General features: G+C 58.5%; 1 protein-coding gene across 8 annotated transcripts in view; it reads left to right on the top strand.

Moving 5' to 3' along the window:
- Adgrb1 (adhesion G protein-coupled receptor B1) overlaps positions 1 to 15,840 on the top strand; it is a 76,214-nt gene that overhangs the window by 51,255 nt on the left and 9,119 nt on the right. For 4 of the 8 annotated variants that reach the window (XM_087186890.1, XM_087186880.1, XM_087186877.1 and 1 more), the window contains 7 exons: positions 4,674 to 4,777; positions 6,403 to 6,505; positions 7,208 to 7,358; positions 7,886 to 7,955; positions 9,154 to 9,220; positions 11,040 to 11,125; positions 12,717 to 12,815. In XM_087186890.1, coding sequence (XP_087043016.1) covers positions 4,674 to 4,777; positions 6,403 to 6,505; positions 7,208 to 7,358; positions 7,886 to 7,955; positions 9,154 to 9,220; positions 11,040 to 11,125; positions 12,717 to 12,815 — 680 coding nt within the window. The remainder of the gene's footprint in view (positions 1 to 4,673; positions 4,778 to 6,402; positions 6,506 to 7,207; positions 7,359 to 7,885; positions 7,956 to 9,153; positions 9,221 to 11,039; positions 11,126 to 12,716; positions 12,816 to 15,840) is intronic. The other 4 variants (XM_021251342.2, XM_087186894.1, XM_087186885.1 and 1 more) reach the window with 1 other exon arrangement.

Here is a 15,840-nt window from a genome sequence, read left to right as displayed (position 1 = left end):
CAAGGTGGTGGCTGGGTGTTATGCTCAGGAGCCAGGGCCTGAAGAGGGAGAGCCACCCTATCCTGTGGGGAGAGGTCAGTGGCTACTCAAGGGGATGGGAGACTTCTACCATCAAGGCAAGGGGTCATAAAGGAAGAGGGCCAGCAGGGCCATATCGGTCACCCTCTCTTCATATATCAGACAGAGCAGCTGAAGCCAAGGGTGCAGGAGCTGGCACAGAGCCATGCACTAGCCTTGAGACCAAGCTTCAGTGTCCTCGTCTATAAGGTGGGATAGTGCTCAGCCCTGCTGGGCTGCGTGACTTTCTTGGGCTAGACTGTGCCTGGCTCTGTTTGGGCTCCCAGAGCTGAGCAAAAGACGCCTTCACTGTCCTCTTCTCTTTTTCCCATAGCATCCCCGTCCTAACAGTGCTAAGTGGTCAGTGGAGGGGCCCAGGATAGATGCAGATAGAAAATGGGTGCTCAGACAGGCCTGAGGCAGCACAGGCTGGAGGAGGGAGAGCTGGGTTTAACACTGGGGTGCAGCAGCCTCCTTCCCAAAGTTCCCCAGGAGCAGGTTTGGATGGGGGTCTTACAGGTACACATGAGTTCACCAGCTGAGCTTTGTGGGGAGGAGTGATAGCCATCCCTGGAAGACTGGAAAGGCAGGCATCTGCCAGCAATGTGGGAGACAGGTGTGGGTCTAGGGGGAGGAAAGGTAGAGGTGTGGGCACTGTTGGCAAGGCCAGAGCTAAGGTAAGGCAGAGGGGAGCTGGGAAGGAGGCACTGGGGGGTGTTGCTGGGGTCCTGGTGCCCCAGGGAACCTGGCAGGAGTGAGGGAAGAACAGCAAGCCAGCAGGTGGGGGTTGACCATGGCTGAGCTGGGCTGCTGTGAGGAGAGACAGTGCTCCCGTCCATAGCTGGCGGGGGTGGACGACTGCACTGCGCATGGGGAGTTGGGTCTGAGTGGGCAGAAGCTGTGGCCTCAAGGGATGGCTGCTTAGACAAGGGCCTGGGATAATGGAGAGATGAGCTTCCAGGGGCAGACCCCCAAGCCAGGGTGGGCAAACACTGGCTGGGGAGGCGAGGCCAGGAGGAGCCCCCAGCTGGGCCTGCAGCCAGGGTGTGGGTGCAGATGTGCAGTGCCACCTTCGGCCATGGCTGCTGAAAGGTTGAATAACTGCTCTGAGTCACACCTGTGAGTGGGATGAGGCCACCTGTCCCGGAGCTGCGGTGGGGATTCAACTGGGTGATGTATTTGTGGCGCTCGACACAGCCCAGCACGTAGTAAATAGTCTGCAAAAGCACAGGTTTCGGTGTTACTTCTGTGATGAGCATAGACCGCTTGCAGGTTATGGCCAGGGTCAGCGTTCTGTGTGCAGCCGGGATCTGGGCTCAGGGTGTGATCGGCTCAGGTTCACATATGACCAGTCCAAGATCAAGACACAGGATGTGACCTGCATCAGGGCTCAGAATGTGACTGAGATCAAGGCTTGGCATGTGACTTGGGTCAGGGTTTAGCCTGTAACTGGATTCAGTGGTCAAGGCGTGAGCTGAGCCCAGGCCATGATAGAGTTCAGGACTTAGTCTGTGGCTGGAGTTGGGTTAGTTTTGTGGGCATTTGGGAGTCATAGGTAGAGTTGGATCAGTGACAGGAGAAAGGGGACACTGAGGACGGAAGGGAGTCCCTAGGGACGTAAGGTGTATAGAGGACTGGGGAGAAAATTGGGAATGGAAAGTTCATGTGATGGGAATGGACAGTAACCATGTAAACAAGGAAAACCATTAGTAGGGGGTGCAGGATCCTGGAGAGGTCTAGGAATGGTGTCTCTCTCCATGCAGAGAACCAGGAGGCTGGTTCAGGAGGGCTTCTGTGAGACAGAGACTTTACTGAGAGAACGGTCAGCCACTGAAGGTCAGGGAAGAGCATGCGCACAAGAGCAGCCCGTACAAAGGCCCTGGGGCTGTACTGAGCTTGGCATGGGAGCTGATCCACAGCAGGTGGCCAGCCTGGTTTTGCCTCCTCTCTGGAAGTTGGGGCCAGTCTCTTGCCCTCGAGGTCTCTGGTCTGGCCTTCCTAATGAGGCACCCTGATCCCCCAGGTTCTGCCTGTCCCCTTCTGTCAGGAGGGACCATGAGCCAGGTGGGGAGGAACAAGGGGCAGGCAGGCAGGTGGGTTGGCTGGTGGCTTCCAGGCCTAATGAGGGCAGATGAGGCAGATGGCCACAGAAGTCAGGGCTAAGGTCAGCCGTGGCATAGGCACAAAGCACTTGCCCGGCCACCTGTGACCTGCCTTGGAACATTTATCAGGTCTACCCTCCCCCTACGTAGCCCTGTCCATTTGGCCATCCAAGGTCACAGTACGATGGATGGGACTGATCCCAGAGGACCACCGCTTCGAGCAGAAGGGGGTCTGAGCAGGCAGAGCCCCTCTGGGGATGCAGTGCTGTCCCTCTTGCCTCACACCCCTGGTGGAGACAGCTGAGGTGAGCAAGACCAACCAGCCTGCCTCCGGGGTCATCAGAGCCTGCCTGGAGGATGGCAGCATCTCTGCTTGGGAAGGAGCTAACCTCGTTCCAGAGAAGGCACGGCTGGAGCAAAGGTGGCCAGCACACACCAGGAGCCCAGCATGGCACTGGCCCAGGAAGTGCTGCTTGTACCTGGTGTGCGTCTGCACATCTGTGGAGTGTCAGGTGTGTGGTCTCTGTCACCTGAGACTGGAGCCCCAGGTCAGCCACCTCGAAGAGCATTGGTGGGGTGCCGCTCGGAGCAAGTAACAATTGATATGATCTGCCCAGGGCAGTGCATTTAGTCAGGGCGTGGTGGCTGAGGCCTGAGACTTTGCAGAGCAGTGGGCAACCAGTAGATGGAAGGTGGCAAGAGGCCCAGAGCTTAGGGGTGCTGTGAGCCTGAGGAAGAAGAACACTGCAGCCGGGGTGTGTCTGTGAAGTGCCTGGGGCTGGCCCTGAGTGCCATGTCCAAAGGACTTATTGCTGATGGCCCACCTGGGTGAGGCAGCTCCCAGGGAAATGGGGCTGGGGACAGGTGAGCCCTGAGGCGCTTCAGCAAGTTCCAAGGTGGGTGCTGAGGCTCTGCAGCAAGTTCTGAGGTGTACTGATCCCAGAGCCCGCGCTCTTGGCCATAGCTCCCTTCTCCCAGAATCCTCAGCTCTGTGTGCAAATGCAGGTTTGTGTGTGTGTGTCAGCCTTTTTGCAATGCTGCCATGCCACCATGTGCTTAAGCCTGGGCAGCCTTGGGTGACTCTCTCAGTTTCCCCAGCCCCTGCCTCTCACACCTTCACTCATCCGCCTGGCACACTAAGCTGGGGCCGTGAAAGAATAGGAGTCATGGGCTCGGTCAGGGTGATACCCAGAGACACGGCCAAGGAGACACAGGGGGAGCCAGGAGGAGGTGGTGCTCACCATGTGGGGAAGGCCAGTGCCGGGCCCAGGAAGAGCATATGCATGAGTGGAGGGTACAGTGTATTTTCAGAGAGGAGAGGAGAGGAGACAGGCAGAGTGGGTAGAGCAGGGAGGGAGATGATTTGGGGACCTGAGAAGGCTAAAAGCCCCACACAGGGGAAGAAGGCATCAGGGCCTGTGGCTAGGAGTCTCATTCTGCAGTGTGGCAGCCGCACAGGGGTCTGAGAGCTGCTCCATGAATTGTCAGCAAGTCAGATATAAAGTGGGGCCGGCAGAATGCCAGTTTTGAGGTGGGCAACCCACAGGAAACCTATTCTCTCCAGGTCTGCTTTCCTGTGTGGCTCCTGACTCACTTCCTCTGGAGAGCCAGGGGGCAGTAGGCTGGGAAGGGCACCTCAGACCTTTCTCTGACTCCTTGTGTGGTGCTTGGTGTGGACGGTAGCTCTGCCATTGATGAAGGCAAACACATTCCTATATAAGAGGGACCAGCCTGGGTGCTGGGGATTGTGCTGTCCACGTGGCAGGGAGGTAGGGTGGGACGGGTGGGCCTGACCCTGGCCACCCTAGGAGGGGGTGAGCTTTGATCCAACTGACCAAAGCACCAGCCACATGTAGGGAAGTGTGCTAGGTGGTGGGGAATGCTGGTGCAAAGACCCTGGTGTGGGAACAAGCAGCCACCTAGTGGCCTTTGCAGGGAGGCAGGAGTGAGTCTCAGCTAGGCAAGAAGGATAAGCTGAGATAAGGAAATAAATGGAGGCATCTGCCAGAGGGAGGAGTAGAGCTTGGGTGGGCTATGGGAGGAGTGTTAGGGTAGGGAAAGGAGTTGGGGCAAGGCTTGGATGCCCAGTGGCATGAGCTACAGCTCTGGGGGTGGGCTTCTCAGATGAGGCCCAGGCATGTCCCCCCATCCCCGGGATTGCAGGGCCAGGGGTCAAGAGCTATCCCGGAGGCCTTAGCGTCCTTGACCTTGCTGATGTGGGTGAGTCTCCCCGGGATGGAGGTCCATGACATCATGGGGAAAGGGACTTATTTCTGGGCTTGGCAGAGGGTGGGTGGAGCCCTCAGCAAGGGACATGAGTTCCCTGAAGGGAAAGCCCAGTGGAGAAGGTCCTGCAGCCCTGGAGTGCTGAGGCAGAAGCCTTCTCACAGGAGCTGTGTGGAGGGGCTGGAGCCCTGGAGCTTCCCCCCTGGTGCCGCCCCCCACACCTCCACTGACTGGTGGCCTGGGTGCGCTGGCCCACGTCTCACTCCTGTGATCTCTCTGGCACCACAGACGATGGAGAAGGCGACCGTGCCATCCGTGACGCTCATTGTGGGCTGTGGCGTGTCCTCACTCACCCTCCTCATGCTGGTCATTATCTACGTGTCTGTGTGGAGGTGAGTGCTGGGCTGAGGGGCCCATGGCTCTGTCCCTGTCCACTTTCTCACCTTCCCAGTCACCTGCAGCATCCATGCACCAGCACCACAGACAGCACCTTCACCTCTGCTACCGACCAGGCCTGCACCAGTCCTACATCCCACTCCACCCGTAACATGCGTTGAGTCACTGGGGCTGGGGGGGCACAGAAATAGGACGGGGTGGATGAGCGGGCCACACTCTCTCCACCTGGGTCCACCTCCGTGGGAGTGTCTGCTGTCCTTAGTAATGCACCAAGGCATGCACCCTAATTGGGCACGCTGCGCACCTGCCCTTTGCCCACTTGGGGTGCCTGTGGCCACCCAGTGTCCTTGTGGGTCCACGTGCCTGCAACCGGAAAGAAAGTGCCCCCTGAGGCTAGGTCAGGCTCAGAGCCCACAGCCTCTGCGCACCCCTGCCTTGTGCTCCTCCCACAAGGCCACAGGGGACAGGCCCTGTCTGTCCCATGTATGGGTTGTGGGGTTGTGGGCCCTGCTGGAGCTGGGTGGGAGAGGGAGATACGTGCTGTGAGACTTGTATCTGAGCCAGTAAGGAGCCCATGAGAGTGGCAGGGGCCGGTTTGGGTCAGCATCAGGTGAGGTGGCCACAGATATGTTGTGAGCATGTGTCCCCACCTGGAGTGGGTGTGACTGCAGGCATGTGCCCACTGGGTGGGCCTGCCTCGCTGCCCAGCTGTGTGCAGCCCTATTGAGTAGCTGGGAGTAAGGAGGGTAAGCTCAAGGTCACTGCTGCAGGGCTGAGCTGGGATTCCTGGTGTAGGCAGAGATATGCAGCCCCTGCGCCTGGCCACTCTGGCTCTGAGGGCAGTGTGATGTCAGCCAATAATTGGAACTGACGGCCCGGCTGCTGCCAGAGGTTGGGCAAGGAGGGGTCGATGCATTCGGGGGAGGGGGAGCCTGAGCGCTCTTGATGACTAGTGACCATTAAAGCAGGTGGCCTCCAATGTCCTGCCCAAGGGCAGAGCATCCAGTGCTCTTCCCACTGGGATCTGTAGGGTATTATGACTACCCCCCCCCCCCGCCACTGACCAGCACCTACCTTAGGTACTAGGTATCCTAAAACATGGGGGCAGAGGTTCTGAACTCTGGCTCAGACCTGGTGAGGCTTTGCACTGACTGTTTTCAAACCTCTCCCAACCAGCGCCATTGTCCACCATGCACCCCTGCCTAGCTGCAGGTAGGGACTGTTCTGATGTGCTCCATGCGGAAGTGGGGATCCACATATGTTCAGGGAATGTGAACTGCCTAAGGTCATGCAGTAAATCAAAGGCATATCAGGGTCCCCAAGGCTCAGCCTTGTACCCTCTGCTCTTCACCTGGGTGGATCTCACTATCTAAGGGGTGCTGGTGGTGGGAGGTGGTGGTGCTGATGCTGGTGGTCATGGTAGTGGTCATAGTGATGACAGTGATGATTGTGAAGGCGGTGGTGGTGATGGTATTGATGGTGACGGTGATGGTGATGGGGATGATAGTCGTGATACTGATGGTGGTAGTGGTGGCTGTGACTGCAGGGAGGAGGTAGGGACCTGGTCCTTGTGAAGCTGAGACCCATTGGGTGCTTGTCTCAGGCCTGACCTCTCTCGCAGGTACATCCGCTCCGAGCGGTCTGTCATCCTCATCAACTTCTGCCTATCCATCATCTCCTCCAATGCCCTCATTCTCATTGGGCAGACTCAGACCCGCAACAAGGTAGGTGCCTTCTGCCTTGCCACACATATCCCAGTGTCTTTGGGTGGGGTCATGGTGCTCTCTCAGCATGGGTCCCACCCCAGCCAGCCTTGAGTCTGACAGCACACAGTGGGGCTCTGTGGCCTTCCTCCCCAAGCACACCATTCTGCTTCCCATGCCCATCCTCTTCATTTCTGTCCAGCAAAACACAACAGGCCCAGCCCTTGGGTAAGGGCCTGTGCTTATTTGAGACTGTCATGCACTGGGGACAAGAATTTCAATGAGACAGAGCAAGCCTGGCCCTGAAACACTGCTGTGTCCTATGGCAGAAGCTCATGGCCTCAGCATACTTGTCTGTGACTTGCTGTGGGTCCTTAGGGTGTGCTATGTCCTCTCTGGGCCCCAGATTCATTATCTGCTGGACAGATGGCTGGAAATGAGGCTTCTGAGAGACAGCTAGGCCAGCATCTGGTGACAGTTGGAGGGGGAGGTCTGTCCCTGGCAGTTTGTGGGCAGGGTCACATAAGCACCCACCTTGGGCGGGTTACACTTGAATGCCCATTACAGGGCAGGGACCAAGTCATCCATTGCTTCCTGCCTGTGCACTTGGCCGGGTGCCAGCTGAGGACGCTGCGCTGGGCCTCTCCTGGTCTCGGCGGGCACTCACTGGAGTCAGCAGGAGGCTGGGGACGCTTGCCCAGTCCCCTGGCCACCTGCCCACAGGTGGTGTGCACGCTGGTGGCAGCCTTTCTGCACTTCTTCTTCCTGTCCTCCTTCTGCTGGGTACTCACCGAGGCCTGGCAGTCCTACATGGCTGTGACTGGCCGCCTCCGGAACCGGCTCATCCGAAAGCGCTTCGTCTGCCTGGGCTGGGGTGAGTGCGTGGCCTTGTGGGCAGGCTGTGTTCTGACCTCCTAGCCACCCTCCTGTTGCTGGTCCCTGCGCTGCAGCCCTTCCCTTGCCATCCTGGGGAGGAGACCCCTGGGGGCTCTTCTGCTCCAGGCCTTTTGTCCCTCCCCAGGGTAGCCAGGGGAAACACAGCTTGGCCAATCTGACTTTTAGATAAGGAGTAATTTTTAGTGCATGTCTATTTCAAGCAATATTTGAGACATGCTTTTACTGGAAAATGATTCCTGCTTTATCTGAATTTTGGTGTCACTGGGAACTGGGTTTTCTTTGCTAACTTGGCAGCCTTGCTCCTGGTTCTGCGGGTTTTCATATGTGGCCATCTCCTGTCCACCTCTCACACGCTCAATGTCACACCCCGACCGGGCTTCAGGGGCTCATTTCTCCCCTCCATCACAGGCAGGGCTTGGAGAGGAGAGGGATGGGAGCTAGAGGTGAGGCTGACCCCCATGGGTGGTGGTGGGGCTGATACCTACTCTTCTGCTTCTCTTCCAGGGCTTCCTGCACTGGTTGTGGCCATTTCTGTGGGATTCACCAAGGCCAAAGGGTACAGCACCATGAACTAGTGAGTTGAGGCAGGGCTTCTGAATGACCTCCGGGCTGATGTCTGATGGCAGCTGGGGAAGGAGGAGGTCTGTCACTGGCCATTTCTGAGGAGACTTTCTGCAGCCCTAGAAAGTGGGAGCACTTGAGTCCTATCCCCTGTATGGCTGGGTTCAATCTCAGGCTCAGGGAGGGTGGGCCCTGTGGCTGGAGCTGTGGCCCTGTGGTTGGAGCCACCAACCGGTCAGGTAGGGGTGGAGAGGGCGGGCTGGAGTGCTAGGGCCTCCCACCTCCCTACTATTAGGTGGCCTGGACAGTTGTTAGCTACTGGGCTTTAGGGTCCCCATCTGCAGAGCACTAATGGGGAGGCCCGGACCCCTCAGAATAGAGCAGGAGCACCCCGACATGTGCCCTTGGGGCAGGGCAGGGGTGGTATCTATTACTAGGTGAGATCCCAGGGTCCCCATAGTCATTTGGCCAGGTCCTGGAGCCTTGAATGCGGAACCAGATTACTTGGGTTCTCCTAGAGGCAGTGTGGGCTCCCTGGATGAGGAGAGAAGGCTCAGGATGGGGGAGGAGACAGGGACAGACCTGTGGAGGGGCTGCTGGATGGGATGAGGGGAGCAGGTGGGAGGAGCAGCTGATCCCAGCTGAGCGGGGAGCCGGAGCGGGTCTGACTCGCTGTCGTGCGTGGCGGGGAGTGGGCACAGATGAGGATGCAGTCACTCAGAGACAGTCAAGGTGAAGTCCAGAGTGGAAACGTGGACACTATCCCCAGAGCTGAGAGGAGGGGACACCTGGCCTCCCAGAGTCCCAAAGGGATAAGGGCACTGAAGTGGGTTTCTGAAGGATGAAGAAGCATGTGTTTAACAGACAGCATTGGTGCTGTGGTTGGAATCCAGGGAGTGGGAATATAAGCTGGGGAGGGGACTTTAGGGGAAGGAGAGACAGTCAGGCCGATGCTGTGTCATTCCAGGTGGTACATGCCTGTGCTAGACCTGCTTCCATCTGTAGCTAGGGGTGATGATCAAGGCCGAAGGGCTCCTGGGGATTCCAAAGCCGAGAGTGACGTACCTTGCATGCTGCAAGTGCTTAATAAGCGCTACCACTTTCACTGCCTCCCAGCTGTGCCCTTGGTTCTGAGAAGCTGGCAGCAGCATGTCCGTTGTTGGTATGTGGTGGCGGGTGGGCAGGCGCTAACTGGCCTGTCTCCTCCCCAGCTGCTGGCTCTCGTTGGAGGGGGGACTGCTGTATGCCTTCGTGGGACCGGCCGCTGCCGTTGTGCTGGTACTGACCTCGGCCCTCTCCCCTTGTCCCACACTGGGCTTGACCTCAGTTTCTCACCTGCCCCCTCGGCTGGTCTGGTCACCAGGGGTGGACAGCTCCCACAGTCATGCTCTGACCTGCCCTCGGTGTTGGGGGTGCAGAAGTGAGGCAACTGCCTTTGTCCCTGTGAACACAGCTTGCCTGATTATTGGGCACCAGCTATATTCCTGCCAGCATGTCTGTACAGGTTTGGTGAGTGACATGGTGGTGGGGGCAGACAGACAGATGGATAACCAGCGACTTGGACCATGTGTCTACCTGCACAGCCATCAGCACCCAGCTCCATGGCTTGGGCCTTCTTGTCTTGGCGGGCACCAGTAGGACTTTCCCTTTCAGGATCCTGGGGTTTTCTAGTCCATTGTTTGGTGCCAAGTACAAAACAGCATATGTTGCCAGGGGCTGTTGTCTCCAGTTACAGATGGTCTGGGGTCTGTGCTGTGCCCAACTCTGAGCCTGCCTCCCATCCTCTGCCTCCTGGGGCTGGTGTTCCTGTGGAGCACTGGGGTTCTAGGCCTCTGAGGAGCGGTGATGCCACGTCTTCACCCTTATCTCCCTTTCCAGGCACATGCGGACCCTGGGCACCTAGGTGGCCCCGCAGGGAATGAGCCAGGGAGTTTAGGGATGTGGATGGAGAAGGGGCTGTGTCCATCAGGGGTCTCAGACTCCCCACCCCTCTGGCCTCCTGACTCACTGCTTTTTTGGTTCCTCAAAGGCACCTAGGCAGAAGGAAGTAGGGACTGGATTTGTAGCACCTGTCAGTCTCTCTCCCAGCCAGCCTCAAGGGCCAGCAAGGTCAGGGGCCATTTAATGTTAGGTGTCTGGGGAGTAAAGGCAAGGGACTAATGAGGCAGGAGCTCCATCCTCACTGGTCCATGCTGTTGGACTCCAAGCCCTGGCCCCTGTGATTGGGCTGCAGGCAAGTAGCTAGGGCAAGGCCTGTCCACCCTTCTCTGCCCTGGCCATATCACCCAGCAAGGCTGCCCAAGGGAGACCCCTCGCCGAAGGCCCACTGAGTGGTAACATTTGCTGGGAAGTCTCCATTCACAGTGCCCCAGTAGGCAGGCCCTGTGAGTGCAATCCTGAGTTTGCAGAAACATGGGGACAGTGTTGGCCACCCTATACCTCTGGGCATAGGGACCCTGGCACAAGGATCCGCGAGGTCCCAGGTCTCTACCTCAAACTTAGGCACATGGCCCTGAGGCCAGGCCCTGGGCCTCTTAGTCTCTGCAGCCTCCTGCTGAGTAGGAGCCCCACAGGGGCTTAGGGACTCTTGCAGTAGGAATGTGAGGTGCAGACAGCTAGGATGTGTCCCCACCACCAGGGAAGGTCAGAGGGGGCCCTCGGGTGCCCAGGGGCCTCAGGCTGTGGAGGCTCTTATAGGGCACTCTGGGAACCCCTCCTATCTTGGGCAGCAGCATGAGAGATGTGTGAGACCCCAGGAGCACCCAGGGTGCTGGGTCCCCTGCAGAGACCATGAGTGAGATTGAGGGTCCATGTGCTGAGAGGTCAGGAAAGAGGGGTCCCCAAAATAGGCTGGTGAGGGCATCCCTAGTCCTGGGGGTGGTGAGCTCCTTGTCCTTGGAGAGATGGAAGGGACTGGGTGCTATGGGTTGGGGCACAGGAAAGAGTGGGTTCCTTATGGATGCATCTGGACCTGAGGTCACTGCAGCCCTCGCCTGGCTGGCACAGGTCTGTGTGGTGGGGGCATTACGGTAAACCTGGGTGGGATGCAGAACACCATGGGTATGGCCGCCTGCCCACACTGCCTCTCTACCCACAGGTGAACATGGTGATTGGGATCCTGGTGTTTAACAAGCTGGTGTCCAAAGACGGCATCACAGACAAGAAGCTGAAGGAGAGGGCAGGGTAGGCCAGGCTGTGTGGCGCCTTACTTAGCCCTGCAGATGGAGGTGCCCCATTGCCCAGTCGGACAGTGCTGGGGACCCTGGAGCAGGTGGGGAAACTGAGGCACAGCACAAAGGCCTGCTCGGGCTACACCTCACTCTGTGCCCGTTTCTGCCTCTGACCTGTTACAGGGTAGGGCACTGTAAAGTCTCTGGGAATAGTGAAGCTGCTCACAGAGGCCCCTCCTCTGCTGGGCTCTGGGTGGTAGGAGTGCACCCTGAGGTCCACAGCTGGGGGTCAGTCCCTGGTCCCTAGGTTCACGGTATTACCCAAGGCAGGACCTTAACTTTCTGGGCAACTGACTCCTTATCCTGTGGGGCCTTTGTCAGAGGGGACAGTTCCAGGGACAATGGGGGATGTCGCTCCCAGAGGCTCAGCACCAAGGGTGGGTGCTGCTGCCTTGGGCCTCAGAGACAGGCTGGTCCCGTGGACACTGGGGCAGAGCCCTGCCCTGTTCAATGAGCCCTCCTCCCCACCTCTGCTGCTGTCTGTCCTGCCGGCTGGCCGGCGCCCGTGTGGGGTGCACCCCGCCCTCCCCTCTGTGCCAGTCTTGCTGTGTCTCTCTTCCTTTCTGTCTCTCTCTTCCTGGCTCCTCCTACTCTCCCCTGTGAAAGGCAGCAGGAAGCCTTCCCCAAGGGGAGAGCTGTATGGCTGACTGGCCTGGTCTCCACTTCCTGGGCCTCAACTCTGGCCTCTGAGGCCTTGCCCACCCCACCTCACACGCTCTGGGCAGTGGTCCCACACCAGGGAGGCCCAGGGCTTTCTTGTGGGCCTGGGCATCACGCTGCACCACACCCTGACTTCAGCTGCTGAGTTCTAGAAGCAGCTGTGGGCCAAGTGCTCTTCCCAAGGTCTGTTTGGTTTGCACTTAGAATAAGCATTGAAGCCTGTTATGGTGGCATTCGGCCTCTGGGAGGCTAAGACAGGAGGACCACAAGTTCAAGCCCAGCCTGGGTAACCTAGTGACTTAGCAAGACCCTGTCTCAAATAAAAAACAAACAAACAAAAATGAATAACCATTGCAACAGACTGTTTTCATGTTCTCAGAGGAATAAACTGAGGTTTAAGGAGGGTGAGTGGTTGGTGCAGCTGGGGTTGGAGCATAACCATGGACATTCTAGGCAAATACCTGTCATCATGTAGACAGAGAGGCCCATGCACACAAGCACAGACACTCCCACATGGCCCTGCAGGAGGCCACTGCCCAGGTCAGGTCACCAACCCTGTCCCCACCATCAGAGTGCTGGCAAGTGGGTCGTTACACCTGCAACCCTACCTGGGGGAAGAGGGGAAGGTGACATTGGCCCCCTCAAGGAGTTGACTGTTTTGTGCAAACTTGAGGCCAAGTTCAGCTGGTCATAGCACCTCACATCCTGATACCACCCGCCCTGATGCCCAGCCGCAGGCGGCTCAAGGCTGTGTCCATGCTCAGCTCCACTGCGCAGGTCTGGCCTGTAAGTGAGGTCTCTTGGTTGTTTTACTCTTTTCTGTCACCCGTTGGTTTCCGTGAGAACGTGTTTGCTTTTGTTTCAGCCTTTGGTTTCACTTGCAGTCAGCTGCCCCGGGCCCCCCTCGGGCGCGCCCTCAAATGTGCCGAGTGTGGAGTCCTCTCTGCGACTGATGTCACCTCCGACGCCACCAGTAATGCCATGTTAGTGCCTTGCTGCCACCTCGGCTGCAGCCTGCCTCGGGCTCTGCTCTCTTCTCAGTCACATTTGTTTGTTTTATGTTCTTTCAATTCTCTAACTTCTGCCACCCCTCGGGTTCCCCAGGTTTCTCACCCTCTCCCTGCCTCTGCCCCCAGTTTCTCTCTCACACTATGGGGCCTGTGCATGTACAGCACGAGACACAGCGGGAGTCAGAGTGGGCCAGGCCAGGTGGCAGTCAGGATGGGTGTGAGCCCTGTCCCCCCCAGAGCCCAGTGTTGCCTCTTGTCCCTGGCTATGGGGCTGCACAGAGCAGCACAGGGATAGCAGCTCTGGCCTGCCTGATGGGCAACTCCACCCTCGGGCATGAGGTAGGGCTGTGTGAATGTGCAAACCTGCAAGTGCATGCCTGTGAGAGTAGGTGTGTGTGCAGGTGTGAGTGTGTACACAAATGAGTGGGTGTGTGTAGCAGGAGTGGGGAGTGTGCATCTGTAGATTTGCATGTTGAGTGTGCATAAGTGTGAACATGGAAGGGACATGTACATGGAAGTGTAAGCATATAAACACGTGCGCATAAGCTTGCAGATATGTGTGAGGAGGTATGTGCATGTGTGTGAGAGTGGCTGTGTGTGTGTGTGTGTGTCCTCAGCTGCTGGGGAGCATGTATATGTGTGAATGTGTATGAACACATGTGTACGGCCATGTAGCCATGTGCTTCCGCATGTGGGTTGTGTGTCTGTGAACACTCAAGTGTGAGGTATCGAAAAGGAGCCCAGTCAAGGGGGCAGGGATGGCCAATTTGGGCTTAGTGGACAGTGACCTGGCATCTTCTGGGGCTTTGCAGGGCAGGACTTCGTGGGCTCAGGTGAGCATGGCTCGTTGGCCTGGAGTGTCTAGGCTTCCCAGCTCTAAGAGGGCATCTTGTCCATGCCTCCCTCAGGTCACACTGATGCTGAGTCCCCAGACCCTGGAGCCAAGGATGCTTTGTGTTTGCTCCCCCGCTGGGCACTGCAGCCCAGGATTTTAGGAGCTTTTGATTTTAGTAAAATCAAAGTGGTGGAGAGAAGGTGCCAGCCATGAAACTGGGGGAGCTCACCTGGATACAGATTTGGTGGTAGGAGAGGGGCAGGTAAGGCACAGGGCTCAGCCAAGCAGTGGCCTGCCCTGGGCTGGGCCCACACTGACCTGCAGGCCAGGGGCCTTGCCCTAGCAGTGCTGGGTCTTTGGGGCTAATGGTCTTGCTGCATGGCCCTCTCCCTTTGGGGGCCTGTGGGAGCTCTGCTCCAGTGGCCCTCAAGGCCAGGCAGCAAGTTAGAGGCAGTAACCCCACAGGCTTGGGCTGTCCAACTATAGAGGGAAGCCTCCCTTCCCTCTGCTTGGGTCCTTTCTGGGCCTGTGCAGAAAAGCTGTGGGGCCCAGAAATCTTTTGTGGGGCTCCATGCTATCTGCCAGCTCCCTGCAGGGGAACAAGGACGATAATTTGGGGCCAAGCCATCTTCGTGGGTAGGGTGGGCCGTGCTGCCCTCACTCTGGTGCAGGTGCATCAGGAGGAGACGTTACCAGGCCCATGGTCATGGTGGGGATGCTGAGCCCTGAGCCAGGAAGAGTCCTGCCCAGAGTGACTGTGAGTCACTTTCTGAAGGCCTGCTTGCCTCAGCCCTTGCCACCCACGAGGACATGGAGTGAGCTGCTGCAGCCTGGGGTGTAAGGTGGGGAGTGGAGCTGGCCCACGTGCTGGGGAGGGCCGACCTGCCACATCTTCAGAACAGAGTTGTGGTGCTCCCACCCTCACAGTCCAGCAAACGGAGGGTCATGTGGGATCCAGCTTTGGAGCCCTGCTGACCCAGTTGATGGGGGTCTTCAGGACCACCCCTGGCTCTGGTCTGAGCCAGAGAGTGGGTGACTGGGGAGCTGGCCCTGAATCCCAGGAGACAATGGCACTGTCTGATGGTGGTGACAGCAGTGTTGGCTCCAGCTCCCCCAGGCCAGTGCTGCTGGAGGAGAAGCAGGGCCAGGCCCCAGCACGAGGACAGGGCCTAGAAGAGGAGGTGGTAAGAGTCCTCAACACTAGGGACGTAGCTGAGCCACTGCTGAGGCCCCTGCCAAGGCCCTGCTGGTTTTTGGATCCTGTGCCTGGCTGCCCTGGGTCCTTGCAGCCTCTCTGCTCTCAGCCCTGCTGCCCTTGACCTCGGCCTAGACCCTTTCCCTGTTCAGCTCTGCTGCCTGTCTCCCGCTGCTCCTTCCGAGGACAGCAGAGCCATCCCTGAGTGAGGAGCAGAGCAGCCTGTCCTGGTGCCAGCCATGCCTCCTGGCGACGACCGTGACTCTGGCACCCTTAGGAGCCCCACAGGGGCAGCGCTGCCTGGGTTTCCTGCTGCTGCTGCTCCCCGGGACACATGGGCTTGGGAATCACCTAGGGCCAGGGTGCAGCCAAAGCAGGTTCCCAGAGCACCTGTGAGCACCCATGTGAGGCCTGGGTGGCAAGTGACGAGGGAGAGCCAGGCCAGGGTGGGGGCACCGTCTGAAGGAGGGAGGGCCAGATTCAGGGGGTGGGGTGCGCAGCCCGAGGAGAGGAGGAAGCGCCCGTGTCGTCTCCGTCCTGTCTGTCTTGCTCTCTCCTCTGACCCCCTGGCCTGTCTGCTGTGTGTCCCCTCAGTTTCTTTCCCTCCCTCTCACTGAGTTCCTCCCCTTCCACTGGCCACAGGGCACTGCAGTTCAGCACTTGGGTTTTTGGGTCCTCAAACCAGGGCCCTGGGAGCTGGGACCAGGTGTCTCCTAGATCCACCAGCCCCTGGGTCCCTGTCCCGTCCCCTTCCAACCTGCCTTCTCTCCCCTGTCGCCTCCCAGACAGTCAGGAACCTGAGTCTCTCCCAAACAGCTCCACTTGGCTGGGCCCCTGAGAGTCCTCAGGCCTGGAACTGCTGGGCAGATCTCTGCTCCAGCCCCAGGGGCCAGGCTGAGGGTCTCGGGAGGGGAGTGGGAGGGCGGGAGGCACCTGCTGGGGCAGCAGCCACTCCGCCGGCCCAGCTG

The sequence above is a fragment of the Heterocephalus glaber genome, unplaced genomic scaffold, assembly GCF_053883595.1.
Source record: "Heterocephalus glaber isolate CG9 unplaced genomic scaffold, H.glaber_assembly_v1.0 deba00000281, whole genome shotgun sequence".
NCBI classification, from domain to species: Eukaryota; Metazoa; Chordata; class Mammalia; order Rodentia; family Bathyergidae; genus Heterocephalus; species Heterocephalus glaber.
Note: the sequence above shows the minus strand (reverse complement) of the source record. Positions and strands in the feature narration are given on the sequence as shown.